The 16,818-nt window shown below is 44.4% G+C and overlaps 1 protein-coding gene and 1 long non-coding RNA gene across 6 annotated transcripts in view; one reads left to right on the plus strand and one right to left on the minus strand.

Moving 5' to 3' along the window:
• The window catches only part of LOC127490277 (uncharacterized), a 122,381-nt gene extending 115,445 nt beyond the window's left edge, over positions 1-6,936 (minus strand). For all 4 annotated transcript variants that reach the window (XR_011386349.1, XR_011386350.1, XR_011386348.1 and 1 more), the window contains exon 1: positions 6,811-6,936. This is a non-coding gene — a long non-coding RNA (uncharacterized lncRNA). The remainder of the gene's footprint in view (positions 1-6,810) is intronic.
• LOC138843146 (pro-neuregulin-2, membrane-bound isoform-like) overlaps positions 6,819-16,818 on the plus strand; it is a 69,185-nt gene continuing 59,185 nt past the window's right edge. Inside the window, exon 1 of one of the 2 annotated variants that reach the window (XM_070068538.1) lies at positions 6,819-7,560. In XM_070068538.1, the coding sequence (XP_069924639.1) occupies positions 6,819-7,560 (742 nt within the window). Of the gene's footprint in view, positions 11,238-16,818 lie in introns of those variants that run through there. The other variant, XM_070068536.1, reaches the window with a different exon arrangement.

The following is a 16,818-nucleotide window of genomic DNA, read 5'->3' on the forward strand; positions in this document are numbered from 1 at the left end:
CTTCATCTGGAGTTGTACACTTGTTACCTGACTTTTAAAGCACCACACGTGGTATGTACCTTTCAGTTCATAATGTTCTGCCTCAAAATGGCCCCCACTTCAGCACTTACTTGCCGTCTCTCTCTCCCTATAAAGATGAGCCCTTTGTGGTGTAGCAGGTAAAGCTGCCGCCTGCAGTGCCAGCATCCCATATGGGTGTCAGTTCGAGACCCGGCTGCTCCACTTCCAATCCAGCTCTCTGCTGTGGCCTGGGAAAGCAACAGAAGACAGCTCAAGTCCTTGGGCCCCTGCACCAGCATGGGAGACCCAGAGGAAGCTCCTGGCTCCTGGCTTCAGATCGGCGCAGCTCTGGGCATTACTGCCATTTGGGGAGTGAACCAGCAGATGGAAGACTCTCTCTCTCTCTGCCTCTGCTCTCTCTTTGTAACTCTGACTTTAAAATAAATAAATAAATCTTTTTTTTTTTTTTTTTAAAGATGAGCCCTTGTTTTGAACTAGTCTGGGAAGCACATCCCACTCCATCCTCCATTTTCCATTTTCCTTCTACCTCTGTTTCTCCCTCAGGTCCATCCTTTCTCCTCTAGAAAATAGTGTCATCCACAAACACACATAGGCAACAAACAAAAAACTCCACCTGCCCACCCTCAAAAAAAAAAAAATCTCATGCAAACAGATATGAGACATGATGGGAGAAACAAGATTGTTAGCTCCAAACCAGCAATCACTGCTGAGTCAGTCTGAACAAATAGGAACATCACAGTGGTGCACCACAGAGAATCGCTGTTGGAATTTTATGACCAGGTCTTTAATAATAAGTATCTCACATCCTGTTAAAGAAAAGCACATTCAAATAGCCAGAACTATCTAATAACGGAATAGCATCTGTAGGAAGTTGTAAGCTTCCGGCAACAAAAGCATTTAAGGAGACATTACACGATCAACTTCAAGGCATTTTCCAAAATGTGCTGTTCTCACTGCTGGGTTGGCAGAATCTTGGGGGCAAAATATCACTTACCCAGCTTATATTTTGCATAAAAGTGGACTTAATAAAAAGCTCTCATATATAGCGAGCCATTTTAATCTTAAAAGCTTCCTGTGAAATAAAGTAGGGACCATACTTATTTAATAAGGAAAAAAGCTCAAAAGATTCCTAACTTTTCTTGGGGGTTACATGGATGTAAATAGCAGAATTAGAATCTGACCCCAGCCAAATACATCCTTAAACTTGTATTGCTCAATGTAAATGTTCAATGAATCCATTCATTAGCTAGGTAAGGCTGTTGCTTTGGTGGGTTAGGGAAGCAAACTAAAATGATCTATAGATTTTTTTGATCTGACATTCATGCTGCAAGGGTCTAAGATGACTTGAATCACAAAAAGCAAATCTTCTTGATTTCATTCTCTTTTTCTCCCTCCAAAATGGACTGAAATATGTGAAATCTACAGGATGCATACCTTGTGTACAAAGTAGTGACATTAGAGACAAAGTAGTGACATTTCTTCAAGGCAGAATGCTTTTATCTTCAAATTTCTTCCTTAAGCTAGATAGACACAACACACACACACACACACACACACACACAATAGATGAATATTGTGATGACTGGAAGTTACCAGGGATCCTAACATCTATGACTCAACTAACTAACCTGGTTTTCCAAGACCCATATGCAACTGAGCTTTTGTCAGTCTCCCTAACATTTTATCTACTCTTCAGCAGAGACCTTCTGCCACATGGCTTCTCCTGGGTGGCCCCTACAGGGCCATGTTTATTTGCATTGTTGTTAATTTGCCATGTCTAAATGGTCACAGGCCCTGTGCCTGCTCTAAGACAGGCTATTAAGCAAGGGAAGCTTCTTTGGGAGGCTGTAAACTCAGGACTCCAGGACCTGAAGTACAGTTTGTGTCATGATTTATGGCTGGAGGTGTGCATTCCTCTGAGCTAATGGTCAATGATGATAAAGTGGATATCAGTGCCTCTGTGGATTTCCTGTTGTTCCTTCAATAGCTACCATTTAGAAGCATTTAATCAGGTACAAAGTGCTAGGGGTGGGAAAACCTTTTCAGGTTGCTATTGCACTGTGGAGTCAATTGTGAACTTCCTCTTCAAAATGTCTAAGCTAGTGAAAAAAAAAAAGTGCCCCTATTTACTTGCATAGTTTTCTCTGTCTGTTCTTTCTCTGTTTGAGTCGATAAAATATTCCAAGTAATATGATGACAACTGTTCTGATCTCTGGTTTTCCTTTTGTTTCTGACTCTGACCAGAGAGACAAGCTAAGCCTCAAGGAAGCACCCAACTTTACGGTCAACAGGTAGTCCCCCATGCCACCTCAGCTGGTAGTAATAAGTCTACTAAATAGCATCAGCCCCTAATAACCAAGGAGATAACCCACATCTCTACACAAATCGGGTTGGATTGACTGTTTAAATATAAGGGCTAAGTGTGTTCATAGGAATTTAGAGGTTACTATACTATGGATACTGAAGTTTGCAACGTTGCCCTTTTTGGCAGTGGCTACAAGTGTGATCTTTCAACCAGCAGCAGCAGTAGCAGTATCAGCTGGGAACGTGTTACAAATGCAGGTCAGAAGGTGGCGGGGCTGGCAAGCCATGCACTTTCATGCACAAATGATCCTGATGCACACTGAAGTTTGGAAACCACTGGTTTTAGGATATTTGCAGAATATTTCTTTTTTAAACAATGATGTAGATACAATAAATTGTCCCTTTTCTGAACTTTTAATCAAACTGAACAATCATGCATGCCTTCTCTCAAGCATGTTAATCACATGGGGAATGGCATTCCCCTTACATTCAAGGGTGAATAGCTCACATCTCTGGTATGGGTGCCCTGGTAAATGAGGACTCCAGCAGAAAGACAGTCAGAAGGGTTATGGAAAAATTAAATAAAAAGTTAAGTTTATTTTGGTGCAAAGATGTTTGAAATCCATGCATTTTTATAATACATATTTCCATGAACTTTTTGGAGACCCCTCATATCAGAAATGATTTCCATTGTGGGCCAGCAATTCTTAGTCATGAACTGCTCTTGGAAGGCCTCACCCTGCATAAAAAACACCCGTAAGAACACTCTGGGGCCAGTGCTGTGGTGCAGCAGGTTAAAGCCCTGATGCTTCACTTCTGATCCAGCTCTCTGCTAATGTGCTTGGGAAAGCAGCTCAAGTCCTTGGGCCCCTGCACCCATGTGGGAGACATGGAAGAAGCTCCTGGCTCCCAGATTCAGATTGGCTCAACTCTGGCCGTTCTGGCCATTTGGGGAGTGAACCAGTGGATGGAAGACCTGTCTCTACTTCCCTTTGTAACTCTTTCAAATTAATAAATCTTTCAAAAAAAAAAAAAAAAAGAGAACACTTGTTAACATCCTTTTGCAGAGAGAAGAGAATGTGTGGGAGTAAGGTGAATGCATTTTTAAAAATTTATTTGAAAGAGAGAGAGGAAGAGGAAGAAGAGGAAGAAGAAAAGAAGAAAGAAAGAGAGAGAGGTCTTCTATCAGTTGGTTCACTCCCCAAATGGCTGCAACAGGCAGTTCTGGGCCAGGCCAAAGTCAGGATCTTCATTGGGGTCTCCCACATGGGTGGTAGGGGCCCAAGACTTGGGCCATCTTTCTATGCTTTTCTCCATTAGCATGGAGCTGGATTAGAAGTGGAGCAGCTGGGACTTGAACTGGACTCATTCGGGATGCTGGCACTGCAGGTGGTGGCTTTACTGGCTATGTCACAATGCGGGTCCCAGGTAGAGGCATTTGTAATGATACTTTTTTAGAGAAGAATCTTATGTTTGAAGCATAGATAAAATGCTTCATAGAGAACGAAGAGGGGGGCATGTGTACATTTAACAATACTATAAGCCAGTGCTTTAACATTTTAGTGTTATTTTTATTGCCTAGAATCCCATCACTCTCATAATGTTGGCAATAATGTGTGGTAAGCACATTACCACATCAGTCTGATCAATTAGCTGACATTTATTGAGTGCTTAATATGCCCAAAGCTGGGTTCAAAACAGGGAAATACTGAAAGTATGGTCTTAGTTTGCTAACGTGTTTACAATCTGGTTAGAGGTGGGAGTTAAACTCTTGAAATATTTGGGCTCAATAAAATAATATTGTCAAAAATGAGGAGGCCTTGGGAGGCAGCAGATGATTGCTGAAGTACTTGGGACCCTCCCACCCACGTGAGAAATGTGGATTGAGTTCCAGCTCCTGCCTTTGGCTTGGCCAGGCCTTAGCTGCTGCAAACATTTTGGGGAGTGAACCAGCAGATGGGAGACCTGCCTCAATAAAAACAAGTGAGGAGGCCATACACAGACTTCAGGTGTAGCAGGGTGGTCACTTACAGTGTTTAGTACTTCAGGAGAGGCTTCACAGGGCAGATAGAACTCAAGGGTGAAGATCAGTGGTGGAGTATTTGCAGAAATGACCTCACTTCTTCCCTTTCCTGTATTTCTACCCCTTTTCAGTCGCTAACATGAGGAGGCAGGGTCTGTTCCTGCACCCCTGGAATCTGAGTGGGCCTTGTAATGGTGGTAATCTTGTGCTAATTCTGAGCCTAGTTCTCAAGAGGTCTTGCAGGAGTCTGGCCACTCTTGTGGAATATTTCCAGCTGGCACAAACAAGCCCCAGCTGAGTTTGCTACAGGATAAGAGACCCCGTTCTTTATGAGCTAAGCTGTCTCAGCTGAGGCCATAGGCTACTAGGCCTCCCGAGTAATTAGCAGGTTCAGCAGAAGAGCCCCCTAGCGGAGCTCAGCCCCATCATCCACTCCAATAATCCTGAGCTAAATGAGTAAGTGTTTTAGGAGGACATATTTCAGAGTGGTTTTTTATATGGTGATGGATAACTGATACAAGGTCTGAAAGTTGGAGAGTAAGGGAGAAAGGCTAGAGTTGTATTTCCAAGAAACCTCAGTCTGCAGTGTGTGAGTTCTGGCCAAATCCAGATGGAATTTGGATCCAGTAGATTGGATGTCTCAAGCACTCTCTTCCAGTAAAAAGCTAGGAGCATCAGAGCTCAAAGGAACACGTAACAGAGGTCAGACCTGCCTATTACCTTGCCACTTGTCACTATAGACCTCAGCACTCCGTCAGGTTGTAAGAAAAAGGAATCCCCACATGTTGAGATACACAGTAAGCATCAAGATCTTATCCCTCCAAGCTGGACAGAATGAAACAGTTTCCTAGCCAACTCCATTATACCAAGCACAAAAGGATCTGTGTGGCTTATGACCGGCTTTCATTTTCTCCATAAAAATATCTAAAGCTTACATGACATACTTTCAAGAAACTGCTAGAAGCAACTTGTAGATTTCCAAAGTAAAGATGTTAAGAAGTTAGAATGCTTTTTAAATGTTCAGTTTCCACAATATGTGTCTATTGCCCACTGAACAACAATTTTGAGTCAGTTTTGTTAGGCCACTGAATATATTCTTCACCATAAAAGAGGAACTATTTAACTGGAAATGCTAAAATCCGTTCTCTTGTTGTTGAACAGTACTCACTTGAAAAGAACATCTCAGGAAGATGATGAATTCTTGTTTTTAAGGAGCGCCTTCGATTTGGCAGGACAGGTGGGGATAGTTAGGTTGGGGAGGTTCTGGTATTCACATGGACCAATACTGAACCCACAACTCCTCACGTCTGAGATGTGAAATTCCTGTAGCCACACTGCTTTCATTGCGTTTAAGTGTTAAAGTGCCGCAAACTTCATACAACATGGCCTGACCAAGCAAATCTTTTGTTCAAGCTAAGCTCCTCTCAGCAGTAGCGCATCTGTTATGAAATCTCGGGGAACAGGAGTTTGGACAGAAGACGCAGGTGTCAGGAAGCCTGGAGTGACCGAGGCACGGAGTCAGAGGCATCACACGCGAGAACAAGGTGTGATAAGTTAGTTTAATTGCTGCTGATCTACCACAGCATGTTGCTTCCTTCTGACTATCAAGACACCGGTTCACCTGAAACTTTTCAGCGCGTCCCACGTGCCTGGCGGGGCCCCCCCGCCGCCCGGCCTGCCTCGCACCCGCGTCGGTGCGGTCCTGCGCTCGCTAACAGGTCCCTGCTCGCTGAAGCGTCACCTCCCAGCCCCAGTGAATCTCCGCAGCCCACTCGGACTGCAGCCTGTTCGCCACCTCGTCCTCCCATTGCAGCAGCCGCCGCCGCCGCCGCCGCCGCGCCGACCGCGAGGGAAAGGGCAGACCCAGCAGGAGCGACTGGCGGGCCGGGCTTCGGAAGCAGCATGGGGCAGGGAGGCGCGGCGCGAGCCCGCACCACAGGTAAACAGGCCGGCGAGGCGCAGGGCGCCGCCGCGGCCACCCAGCGACTTCCAGGCACGCAACCCCGCCTCCAGGGCGCTCTCCCTCGCGCGCTCGCCGGGCCGCTCGCTCGCAGCCCCAGCAGCAGCCGCCGCAGCATCACTTCACACAAAGGACCGTAACCCGCCGAGCAGCTCCGCCACCGCCGCGTCGTCCTCCGGCGACAGCAGCCCCGACAGCGGGGCTCGGGCGCGGCGGCGCGGAACCTATCGCTCCCTGCAGCCGAGGCGGCGGCAGCGGCTTTTTTCCTTTCTCAATTTCTTTCTTTTTTTTTTCCCTCTCCTTATACCTCTTCGCCTTTTTGTGGTTCCACCCACTTCTTCCCCACCTCCTCCTCCCATAAACAACTCTCCTACCCCCACCCCCCCCCAATAAATAAATAAAAGGAGGAGGGTAAGGGGGGGGGGGAGGAGGAGAAGGAAAAGGGAGGCAGCGCCAGAGAGCGAGGCAGAGTCCGACCCGACAGCCGGCAGCCCGCACGCACCTCACACCATGAGATGGCGACGCGCCCCGCGCCGCTCCGGGAGTCCGGGCCCCGCCGCCCGCTCGCCGCCGCCGCCGCTGCTGCTGCTGCTGGTGCTGCTGGGGACCGCGGCCCTGGAGCCGGGGGCGGCGGCCGGCGACGACTCGGCTCCCGCGGGGGCCTCGGTGTGCTACTCGTCCCCGCCCAGCGTGGGCTCGGTGCAGGAGCTGGCTCAGCGCGCCGCGGTGGTGATCGAGGGAAAGGTGCACCCGCCGCGGCGGCAGCAGGGGGCACTCGACAGGAACGCGGCGGCGGCGGCCGGCGAGGCAGGGGCGTGGGGCGCCGAGCGCCAGCCGCCAGCCGCCGGCCCGGGGGCGCTGGGGCTGCCCGCAGAGGACCCGCTGTCCGCCGCCAACGGGACCCTGCCCTCCCGGCCCACGACCCCGGCGCCCAGCCCCGGCGAGCCTGCGGAGGAGGAGGAGGCGCCCTATCTGGTGAAGGTGCACCAGGTGTGGGCGGTGAAAGCCGGGGGCTTGAAGAAGGACTCTCTGCTCACGGTGCGCCTGGGGACCTGGGGCCACCCGGCTTTCCCATCCTGCGGGAGGCTCAAGGAGGACAGCAGGTACATCTTCTTCATGGAGCCGGAGACCAACAGCAGCAGCAGCAGCAGCAGCAGCCGCGCGCCGGCCGCCTTCCGAGCCTCTTTCCCACCTCTCGAGACGGGCCGGAACCTCAAGAAAGAGGTCGGCCGAGTCCTGTGCAAGCGGTGCGGTAAGTTGCTCGCGCCCGGGGGCGTGCTCCGCGTGCGAGGGGCGCGCGGGGGCTTCGACGGCTGCGGGACGGAGGCGGGCCCGCTGCAAGGGAGGCTTTGCGGCTCCCACGCTTCCTGGGCTCTGCTGCCGGTGAAAAGCCCAAGTTTGCGCCTCGGTTGGGGCGGCCTGAAACTTTTTTTAATTTAGCTTTTTGGGGGTTGCTTCACTGCGTGGCCCCGAAACGTGTCGGTGGCTTTCTCCGCGTGTGGCTGCTTGAAGTTGGCTGTGGCGAGGAGGCGCTGGTGCTGGGCCGCCCCGTGGGGGCTTTTTCCTGGGAAGGAGGACGGGTCGGACAGGACTGGGCCTGGGCGCCCCGAGTGTGGAGATGGTCGGGGCTTGGTGCGTGTGGAGAGCGCGGCAGGCGGAGGATGGTCGCCCACAGAGCTGGCGGGAGTTTGTGGGGAACTCCATGTCCCGCAGATGGGTGCAGTGTGCACCTTGTGAGTCTCTCTGTGGGTGTGAGAACTCTAAAGTTTCGTGTGATTTTTTTTTTCCCCCAATCTTTCTGGCGAAATCGTCCCAAGAATTTGTTTGCACAGTATTTTGGAGTATTTTGGCACGCGGGTGAATCAGAACAGATGAGCATAATTACTGAGTGGCGCGTGGAAGGCCCTGGAGAAGGACTTGGGAAGATAAGCGTCGCAGTCAGGTTTCCCACACCTTTTCCCGTTAGGCCCCAGCGTGCTTGCCCCAGGGGTGCCTGGTAGGATCAGGTTGGCGAAATCGGCTGAAAAATCTCATTACCCTTCTAAGGTAGCATTTCGTTTATGCCATTCGGAAAATAATTTCTATGATCTAAAACATCTGTACAACTTACTGATTACCATATAATCACTAACACATAGCAGGTTTTCTTCGCAAACCACAAATTAACATGATTACACATCACCAATTCTAACACGCCTAATAGCATTCTCCCTCTGTCTTTATGCATCTAATAGATGGTTGGGTTAATTGAATTTTCACAAAACTCAGCACCATGCCTTGCTCCGTCTGCCTATAATACAGAGTGTGTCAGATCTTCTCAATTTGTATCCGGTGATGGCCAATTATTTAAATTTCGGGTCGACATTTGTGGGGCTTATGTCCTGCCGTTAATTAATACCTAATGATTTGGCTTTCATGAAAGGCAAGAGCATTGTTCACTCACGGTTCCCTTATTTTAGCAATGAACTTGATGTGCCAGAGACCTGTTAAGACTGCACCACTCTGTGGCAGAAGCTGTTCAGAGAGCGGTGCTGAAGCAGCTGAGTGACGCTGGGATTCCCTGAGACTGGCTGATAGATGTCACTGTGAAACATGGCAAGCACTCTGCTGGGAGCCCTCTTAGTAGGGAATACAGGAGCTCAGCCGTGTTGTACTGCAGCATATGTTATTCTGCTACACAATTCAAAACAATCGTTTAAGCCACATCTTGTCCAGTTTTCACATGTCTTATATGTAATTGGGGAAGGATGTTTGCCTTTACCCCAAACTGAATGAGTTTTGCTGGGAAGCTAACATAAAGAGGATTAGGTTTGCAGGGATGCCTGGAATTGGGGTGCATTGCTAGGGTAGCAATGGGGTGGTTATACCTTTTAACTAGAAATACATGTCAGACTTCAAGGGTAAAGTTCCTAAAAGCATCAAGAGGATGTTTGGACATGTAAAATGCATATTGTCTGGAAGAAGAATAATGTATTTTTATGTTTCTACCGGGGTGAGGGGGAAGCTTTACTGTAGGTAGTATGGTTTGGCCCTTTTTGTTTTCCAGTCAAAAGAAGTACATAGTTGGAACTTGTGGCATGTCAAAGAGCGTTGGTTTATAATGAATTGGAAATCTCCCTACATGTAATTGGGTAGATGTAGAAATTGAAGTTCCTGCTCTGGGTTTGTGTGGCTAAGTGTGTGCTTGGTGATTTTTAGTGTTACGTAACTTAAAGTAGGATATTGCATGGAATCAATAGATAGAGCTAAGGAGTGAGTGAAATCGAGCTAAAAGTTTCTCTTGAGTTTCCATCAACAGTCTACCATGATGCCAGATGATGAAAGTAAATGGTACAAGCTATTTTACATAAAGTAAATTGTAGTTGGAATACTGGAGATAGAAGTATGAGTGTGTGTATTGGGAAACTTGACAATTTGTCCAGTTGTATGATCTCCGTTAACAATGCCAAAGGAGCACAGACACCTGGTGTGTGTGTGTTTGGGGGGTGATGCAGAGAATAGGGGCTGAATCACCCTGGTTGAGCTGCTTCTGTGTGTGCGTGCGTCTGGTCAGCAGGTTTCAGGAAGAATGATGGAGCAGAGGGTCCTTATCTAAGGACAAGAAGCTGCCCTGGGGGCCCGATGGCTGTGTACAAGCTTGAGCCATGGTGTTGGGCAGGAGAAGGAATACAGCAAAGTCATTTTGTGAGATCCTACCCAGGGGGACAGTTTCCAGCTCTCTAGCTCTCAGCTGCAGTGTTTCCTACAAGTTGCTTCCTAGTGTAGAAACTGCACATGCAACAGATTAGCCTTAGGCTTGAGCTAATAGAAATCTTCCTGCATTTTGTGTTCTTTGCCCCTTCCATCTAATATAAACTCCTGGGTAGTGTCTATATAAAAAGCTCTTTGAAAAATGGACCTTTTGAAACAGAAACTGTCAGTGTGTTTTTAGATGACAACATGGAATTTCATAGTTTGTTTGCTTACTAGTTGAAGTTAAATAAGTTACACTTCCATCACAGCTATTTAAATTCTTTCCAGTCTTTGGTTTTTCTCTTACTGAATAACCTAAGAAATGTTCCTGTGTTTTATGTTCATCAGAATGAAAAATGATTTGCTGTTCAATTAAATTTTTATTCAAACAAGTTACTGTTTGATGTACTACACTTTGAGTTTCTTAACCTTGTGGTTACACCAGGCAGAAACTAATTTCGAAAATGGAGTAAAAATAGTGATGCTGAGTAATATCTGCACATGGGCCATGACAGATTTGTGTGTCACTTATGTTATAATCCAATGTAAATATTTGTCATGTGATAGTGGAATGAAGACATATGCATATATTGATAATGTGGACATGTTTATCAAATATTTATGATAAATGACAGTCACCTTTTCAAATATCTTCAATCACTATTTAATGACGTGCGTTGACCTTACAGTGAAATGAAAATGAAAAAAAAATGTTGCAGAGGTTTTTCCAGTCAGCGCTGAAGAAAATTATTCCTAATAAAAGCTATATTAAGGAAGTAGCAATAGTAAGAGATACAGCTTGACTGCTTGTACTTCATACATACGCATGTAAATTTAATTTCCCAAGTGTTGGTGACTGCTCTCTTTAAGCCAAATAAATGTTGCTGTCAAAAATCTATACTGGGTCTAAAACACTTCCTTCTGTTGAGTAGAGACTAATGTATGAATGTATTTATATTAATGCTAAAAAATGAAACCAAGATAGATCATTTGGGAAAATAATTTCTTAGAATAAACACATTTAAAAATGAATTTAAATATCTCAGGATATTTTACCAGCACTAGGGGATAGTTCTCATCGGCTGTGGGGGATCTATAAATCCTCGGAATTTAGGGAAAGTTTTACCATATGTCTTAATGTGCTAGGCAACACTGGGAAGCTTAAACAACCCTAAGGATCAAAACAATGAGCTGTCTTTCCCTGGCCTGTATATTTTTAGCAAATGAGAGCAAAAGATGTGATTGGGAGGGTTATTGCCCTTGTCAAATATAATCTCTTCATTGTTCAGGAAATCTCCTTGGCTTCAGTACCCGTTTTCTTCCTGTTTTTTTTTTTTTAATTATAAACACATCATATTTTAAAATCTATTTTTACATCTGAGTTAAAATTTATGAATTGGCCAGCTGTTCAGAGACCTTCAAGCATTTGTCTTCCTTTAGTACTTAACAACACCTGGATTTTTACTGTTTTTAATCTCAAATTATATGAAAAACTCTCTAAATGACTTTTTGAATGGATATTTTGACTAGCTTTATGTAAGTAAATGATAGTGAAAATCAGTAAACAATAGCTTTTTAACTGACTCAAGCAATTTGTTACAAAAACTTTTGTCATTTTACTTTTCTTTGTAAGGAATTGAAAACATGTTAGAATTTTTATTTTTAAATAGCAAAAATGGACATTACAGTTTTCAATGCATATATGAGTGCTCTAAATTTGTGCATGCATTTGTTACTATGTGTTCTTAGATTATCAGAAAATTTTAAGTTAGTGATTTTATGTAAGAATGGATGGATGACCCAGCTAATTGGTCCCTCTATTCCCCCAGATATCTATTACTTTATAATATTTGAACAACTGCTAAGTGACATGCCCTGTTTGAATCTAAAGTTGAATAATTTGAGAATTTAGAGGGATTGTGCCATCTGAAAGGTTGTGTTTCAAATTGCCCAACTATAGTGCTGCAGTGTACTTGAAGCAAACCGGTTTCTGAAGATTTGCCTGCTGAATCTCCTGCCCAAATGAACTGCATGAGTTAGAGTAGACAAAAGCAACTTTGGTGAAGTTGAAATCTAAACGTGGGTTGACTAGTCCCTGCTTGGCATAGATCCAATTATTAAACAATTCCCCCCAGTGTAGCCATCTTGGAGAGAGATGCTTAAGAGGTAATTTACATTGGTTTTTGATCTTGTTCAAGAAAACCAGGATTTTTGTCCCAGTGGAAAATAGTTTCCTAGGAAACTAATTTTTAACCTTTCTTCACCTCATTAGGACCTAATAAATTTCATATCTTGTTTTTCATAGCAACTGAAAAACAGAATTTTGCCCCCAGCTTGGATGGTAGGGGAGATTACCCTACCACTTCCTACTTCAGGCGATCATATGTACTCTGATCTCTATTTCCCTTAGGAAGATAGTGTAAGGGAGCCATAGGTAAATGATGGGACCTGGGAGTAGATCTGAGGCTGTTCATCATTGCATTGACATGCCTTCTCTGAACACCCTGGAAACTGCTGGGCATCTGGGTCCAAGGGTGTCAGCTCTTCCACTTATGCAATGGCAGGTAACACTCCTTGTGTTTGTAATGTTTTGCTTCTTTGATATTATAGCTTAATTTTATGTATAGATTAAATACCTATAAATGAATAGGTGAAACACTGCAGCTGGTGGTACAGTGGCAATCACTGCTCTAGTCTACGTTTAGAAGGAGAAGACATCCTTCTTTCTGTTTCTTTCTAATTCAATGAGATGAGTGTTTCAGGAAGTAGCATTTGGAGCCATATCCTATTGGGTCCTCAGTTTTTCCTCTTACCACCCAGAGCCAGACCTCCTGATCAACCTTGGGCTTCAGAGGAAGGTTATCTGATTTCCCCAAATTTCTTTTTCCTCAATTATTTTTGAATGCTATTTGTGTAATCTACAACCCAGCAGGGTAAAGAGTAAATACCCTGTGTTGTGAATACTTAGAGATACTGGAGAAGCTGAATAGTCAGTGACTCCTCACCCTGTCCCGGGCAGACCCCTTCCCACCTCCTTTTAGATTCTTGACTTTAGCATTTGGAAATGTGTTCTCTCCATCTCTCCTCATAGGGATTTAACTATTTTGATACTACAAGTTGCACCTCACCTTGAAATTTGGTTCTCATAACTAAAGATGGAGAAGCACTGCTTGTATCTGGCCAAAGAAATAAATGTTGGGATGAGTGAGTTCTTCTACTGATTATCTTGTCTGTCATGTCACAGCAGCCCCTGCTTAGACTGCAGGTGGGATGGCACATGTCTATCTGGGGTCTGATGAGTAATGGCATCCTTTTCCTTGACTTTGACAGTCGGCCTGGAGGCACCGTGGGAGATGATGTGTTATCAGTGAAGCAGCAGATGCAGTGGCAGCATTTCTCCCGCTGCAGGGAGCATCCTGGCTGCATCTCTGTACAGAACATGGTGGCCATCTCCTGGGGAGGAAATGGATGGCTGTGGTTGCCTGCAATAGAATTTTGTTATTAGGCTTCACCCTTGGGAGGTTATTCTGTCAGGACGCTCCAGGATGGAGCGATTCTGCTCAGTGGCTGTGCTCCTTGTCCTGTCATCAGCACCAAGGGTCGCAGTGTTGATGTTGCAGTGCTGTCTCAGCAAGCCCAGGCACCTCTCAGATGTCCCTTTTCTCCATTGTCTTTATCCCCAATCTGTCCCACACATAGATTGATTGCACCTTGTCTTCAGAAGCACCATTAACTTTGCTTTCACTGGAGTGGGAATTTTGCTATAATCTAGCATTTTGGAATCTAGTCCTACGATAGCAGGTTTTTTGTTTTTTAAATTATGTAACATAGGATTACCATTTTTAGCTACCTTTTAGTGTGCAGTTCAGTGATATTAAGTAGCCAGATCACTGTGTAAACTTCCAGTACTTATCTTCTGACTATGACCATTGAACAAACTCTTCATTTCCCACACCTCTCCTGCTCTAGCAGCCACCATTCGACTATGTCTCTCTGAATTTTACTACTCTAGTTACCTCTCGTAAGTGGAATCGTACAGTATTCGTGCTGTTGTGCCTGACCCATTTCATGGAACATAGTGCATTGAGGTTCATGACATAGCATGTGCCAGAATTTCCTTCCTTTTTAAGGTTAAATCTGTTGTATGTTTACATCACATTTTGTTTATCTGATATCCATCTATCGAAGAATACTTGGGTTACTTCCATCACTAGTCCTCGTGAATAATGCTGTGAACGTGGGTGTACAAATACCTACTTGAATCCTTTGTCTAAGTTTTTGGGTGTGTATTCAGAAGTGGAATGGCTGTATCATGGGGTAACTCTGCTTGCGAACCATCATACCATTTTCTGCAGTGATTGTACCATTTTACATTTCTACCAGCAGTGCACAAGGGTTCTAATCTCTCCACATCCTTGCCAACACGTTTTTTGATTTGATACAGCCATCCTAATATGCGTAAGGTGGTAGTGAACTTTTAGATTGTTTTCTATGCAAAGTTAGTGTCTCTAATTAGTCACTAATAAAAAAAAAAATCACAGAAAACAAAGGTATTCACTTATTGAACTGTTAATTTACATAGCATTTAGAGCCTGAATCTGAAGCCACCAAATGACATCAGTATCTTCATAAAAACAATGAAAGAGTGAAAGAATAAAGCTGGCCTCGAAAACTTAAATACTCTTTAGTGATCATAAGAATACTATATCTGTTCATACTGTTAACATAATCCAGAAAGGCACTTTATCATGCTTAGATGGGTATCGGTTAGTCATTGATCTTGCTTTTTTCAAATTTGTCTTCTAACATCCCTATGTATATTTGTTCATCTCTGCAGTTCCCTTTCATGATGTAGTGCACTGGCGACTGAGTCATTCAAAAATAATACTTGTGCTATGCCTCTTTCCTGGCCCAGGGTTTTCAATGGGGGTACATAGGTGACGCTAGATCCTGATGTTCAGTGTCCTCTTTAGTTTGAGCCTTGTCTTTCTCATGTTGTTGTTTGAATACTTTGGTCCAATTCACCTGTTCCATGAGCAGGCTGTGTACTTCTGTACTCTTTTCCTCTTCCTGGGTCGTCTTTCCCCATATTTCTGTCCATGGAAATTTCACCTCTCCTTCCAGGAACGGCTCAGATCCAACTGCATCTATGACTGTCCTAGTAATGATTCCTGTCAGACACACCCCTAGGAGTGGGGAATGTCCAGACCAGGGGCTGTTGAAGGCCCACGAAATCATTTGGTCTGGCCCTGCCAAGGCAACTGCAGGCAGAATTCAAACCTACAGCAGGATAATTTTAAACTCATAATTTTGTATGACCCATGAATGATGTCATAAATATCCAAATGGCCTTTGGCAGAAAAGATTCCCCACCCCTGCTAGCCTTTGAGAACAGAGTACTTCTTTATACTCATGTGACATTATGACAGATTTCTCATGCCATTCTGCGTTTGTTATTGATGTATTTAAAAATTTTAAATTTTTGTATGTCCATTCTGTGTCATGTAACACTTGTACACTTACATAAGATACAGTGCATTATTTCAACAGATGTCTTTTGTGTACATTGATCAAATTAGGTAATTAGCATTTCCATTTCATTATCTTTATGAGCACCTCTCTTCTAGCTGTTCATACACTTTGTGTATTTTAAAATTTCTCTGTACATATGTGTGTCTTGCCTCACCAGACAGGCCATGCTATTCCTGTGGGAAGACACTATCTTGACCTTATTCTCAAGTCTCAGAGTGGGAGAGTCCTTTCTACTCCCAGCTCTGAAGTTTAGTACCTGTGTGGTTTTTGAGTGACTAATTTTATTTACTTCTTTAGGTTTTAATTTCCTAATTAAGGAGAAAATAGAACTAAGATGCTTTTGAAGGATCAAACTACCTTGGGTCCTCATATCAGAAATGACCCAAACATACAACCCACTAAGAAGCTACTCTTCCTAGACCATTTTTCTTCCTCTCTTTTCAGTGTTTGTCTAAGGAGATTGATCTTTGGAAAACAGTTGTGAAACCTTTAGATATTCTTAGGAGACTGAGAGCTGACAGAGGGAGCCCTTAAAGGGAAGTGCCTCTGTTGCCTCTTTGGTCATTTTGCTGAACTGTCTAAAATACTAACAGTTACTGGTCTTACTAGTATTTTTTCAAAAAGTAAATACCATTAATAACAATAGATAGAATTAAAAAGGAGGGAATGATCCAACATGGGAAGCAGGCCACACAGCAGATTCATAGAATGACAAATGCCCTAAATAGCACTCTGACCTCTGGATCAGCCCTTAAGGCATTCGGATCTGGCTGGAAAAGCCCATTAGAGCATTTCAAGCATGGAAAGCCAAGACACTATGGCAAAAAGTGATCTGCATGAAGGATCTCTGAGTGAAATCCCAGTGGACAGAAGGGGCCATCAAAGAAGGATGTACTTTTATGTGAAGGGAGGAGGGAACTGCCATTTTGCATATTATGGCCATGTCTAAATACTGACAGTTTGTAGGCTCAGAAGGTTTCCATAGCCTTGGCATCTCATAACAAGAGCCTCTGGTGATCACTGACGTCACAAATAAGAGTGTCAATTGTTTAATCAACAATAGGAGTCACGGTGCACTCTGTTTAATGAGTTGTACTATGAAAAGTAATGGTAAAACTTGTCTTCAAACGGTACTTTGTGAGTGCAAACTGTTGAAATCTTTACTTAGTATAGAGTTGATCTTTTGTATATAAAGATAATTAAAAGTGAATCTTAATGAAGAATGGAATGGGAGAGGGAGTAGGAG

This window comes from Oryctolagus cuniculus, chromosome 2 (genome assembly GCF_964237555.1).
Source record: "Oryctolagus cuniculus chromosome 2, mOryCun1.1, whole genome shotgun sequence".
Lineage (NCBI taxonomy): Eukaryota > Metazoa > Chordata > Mammalia > Lagomorpha > Leporidae > Oryctolagus > Oryctolagus cuniculus.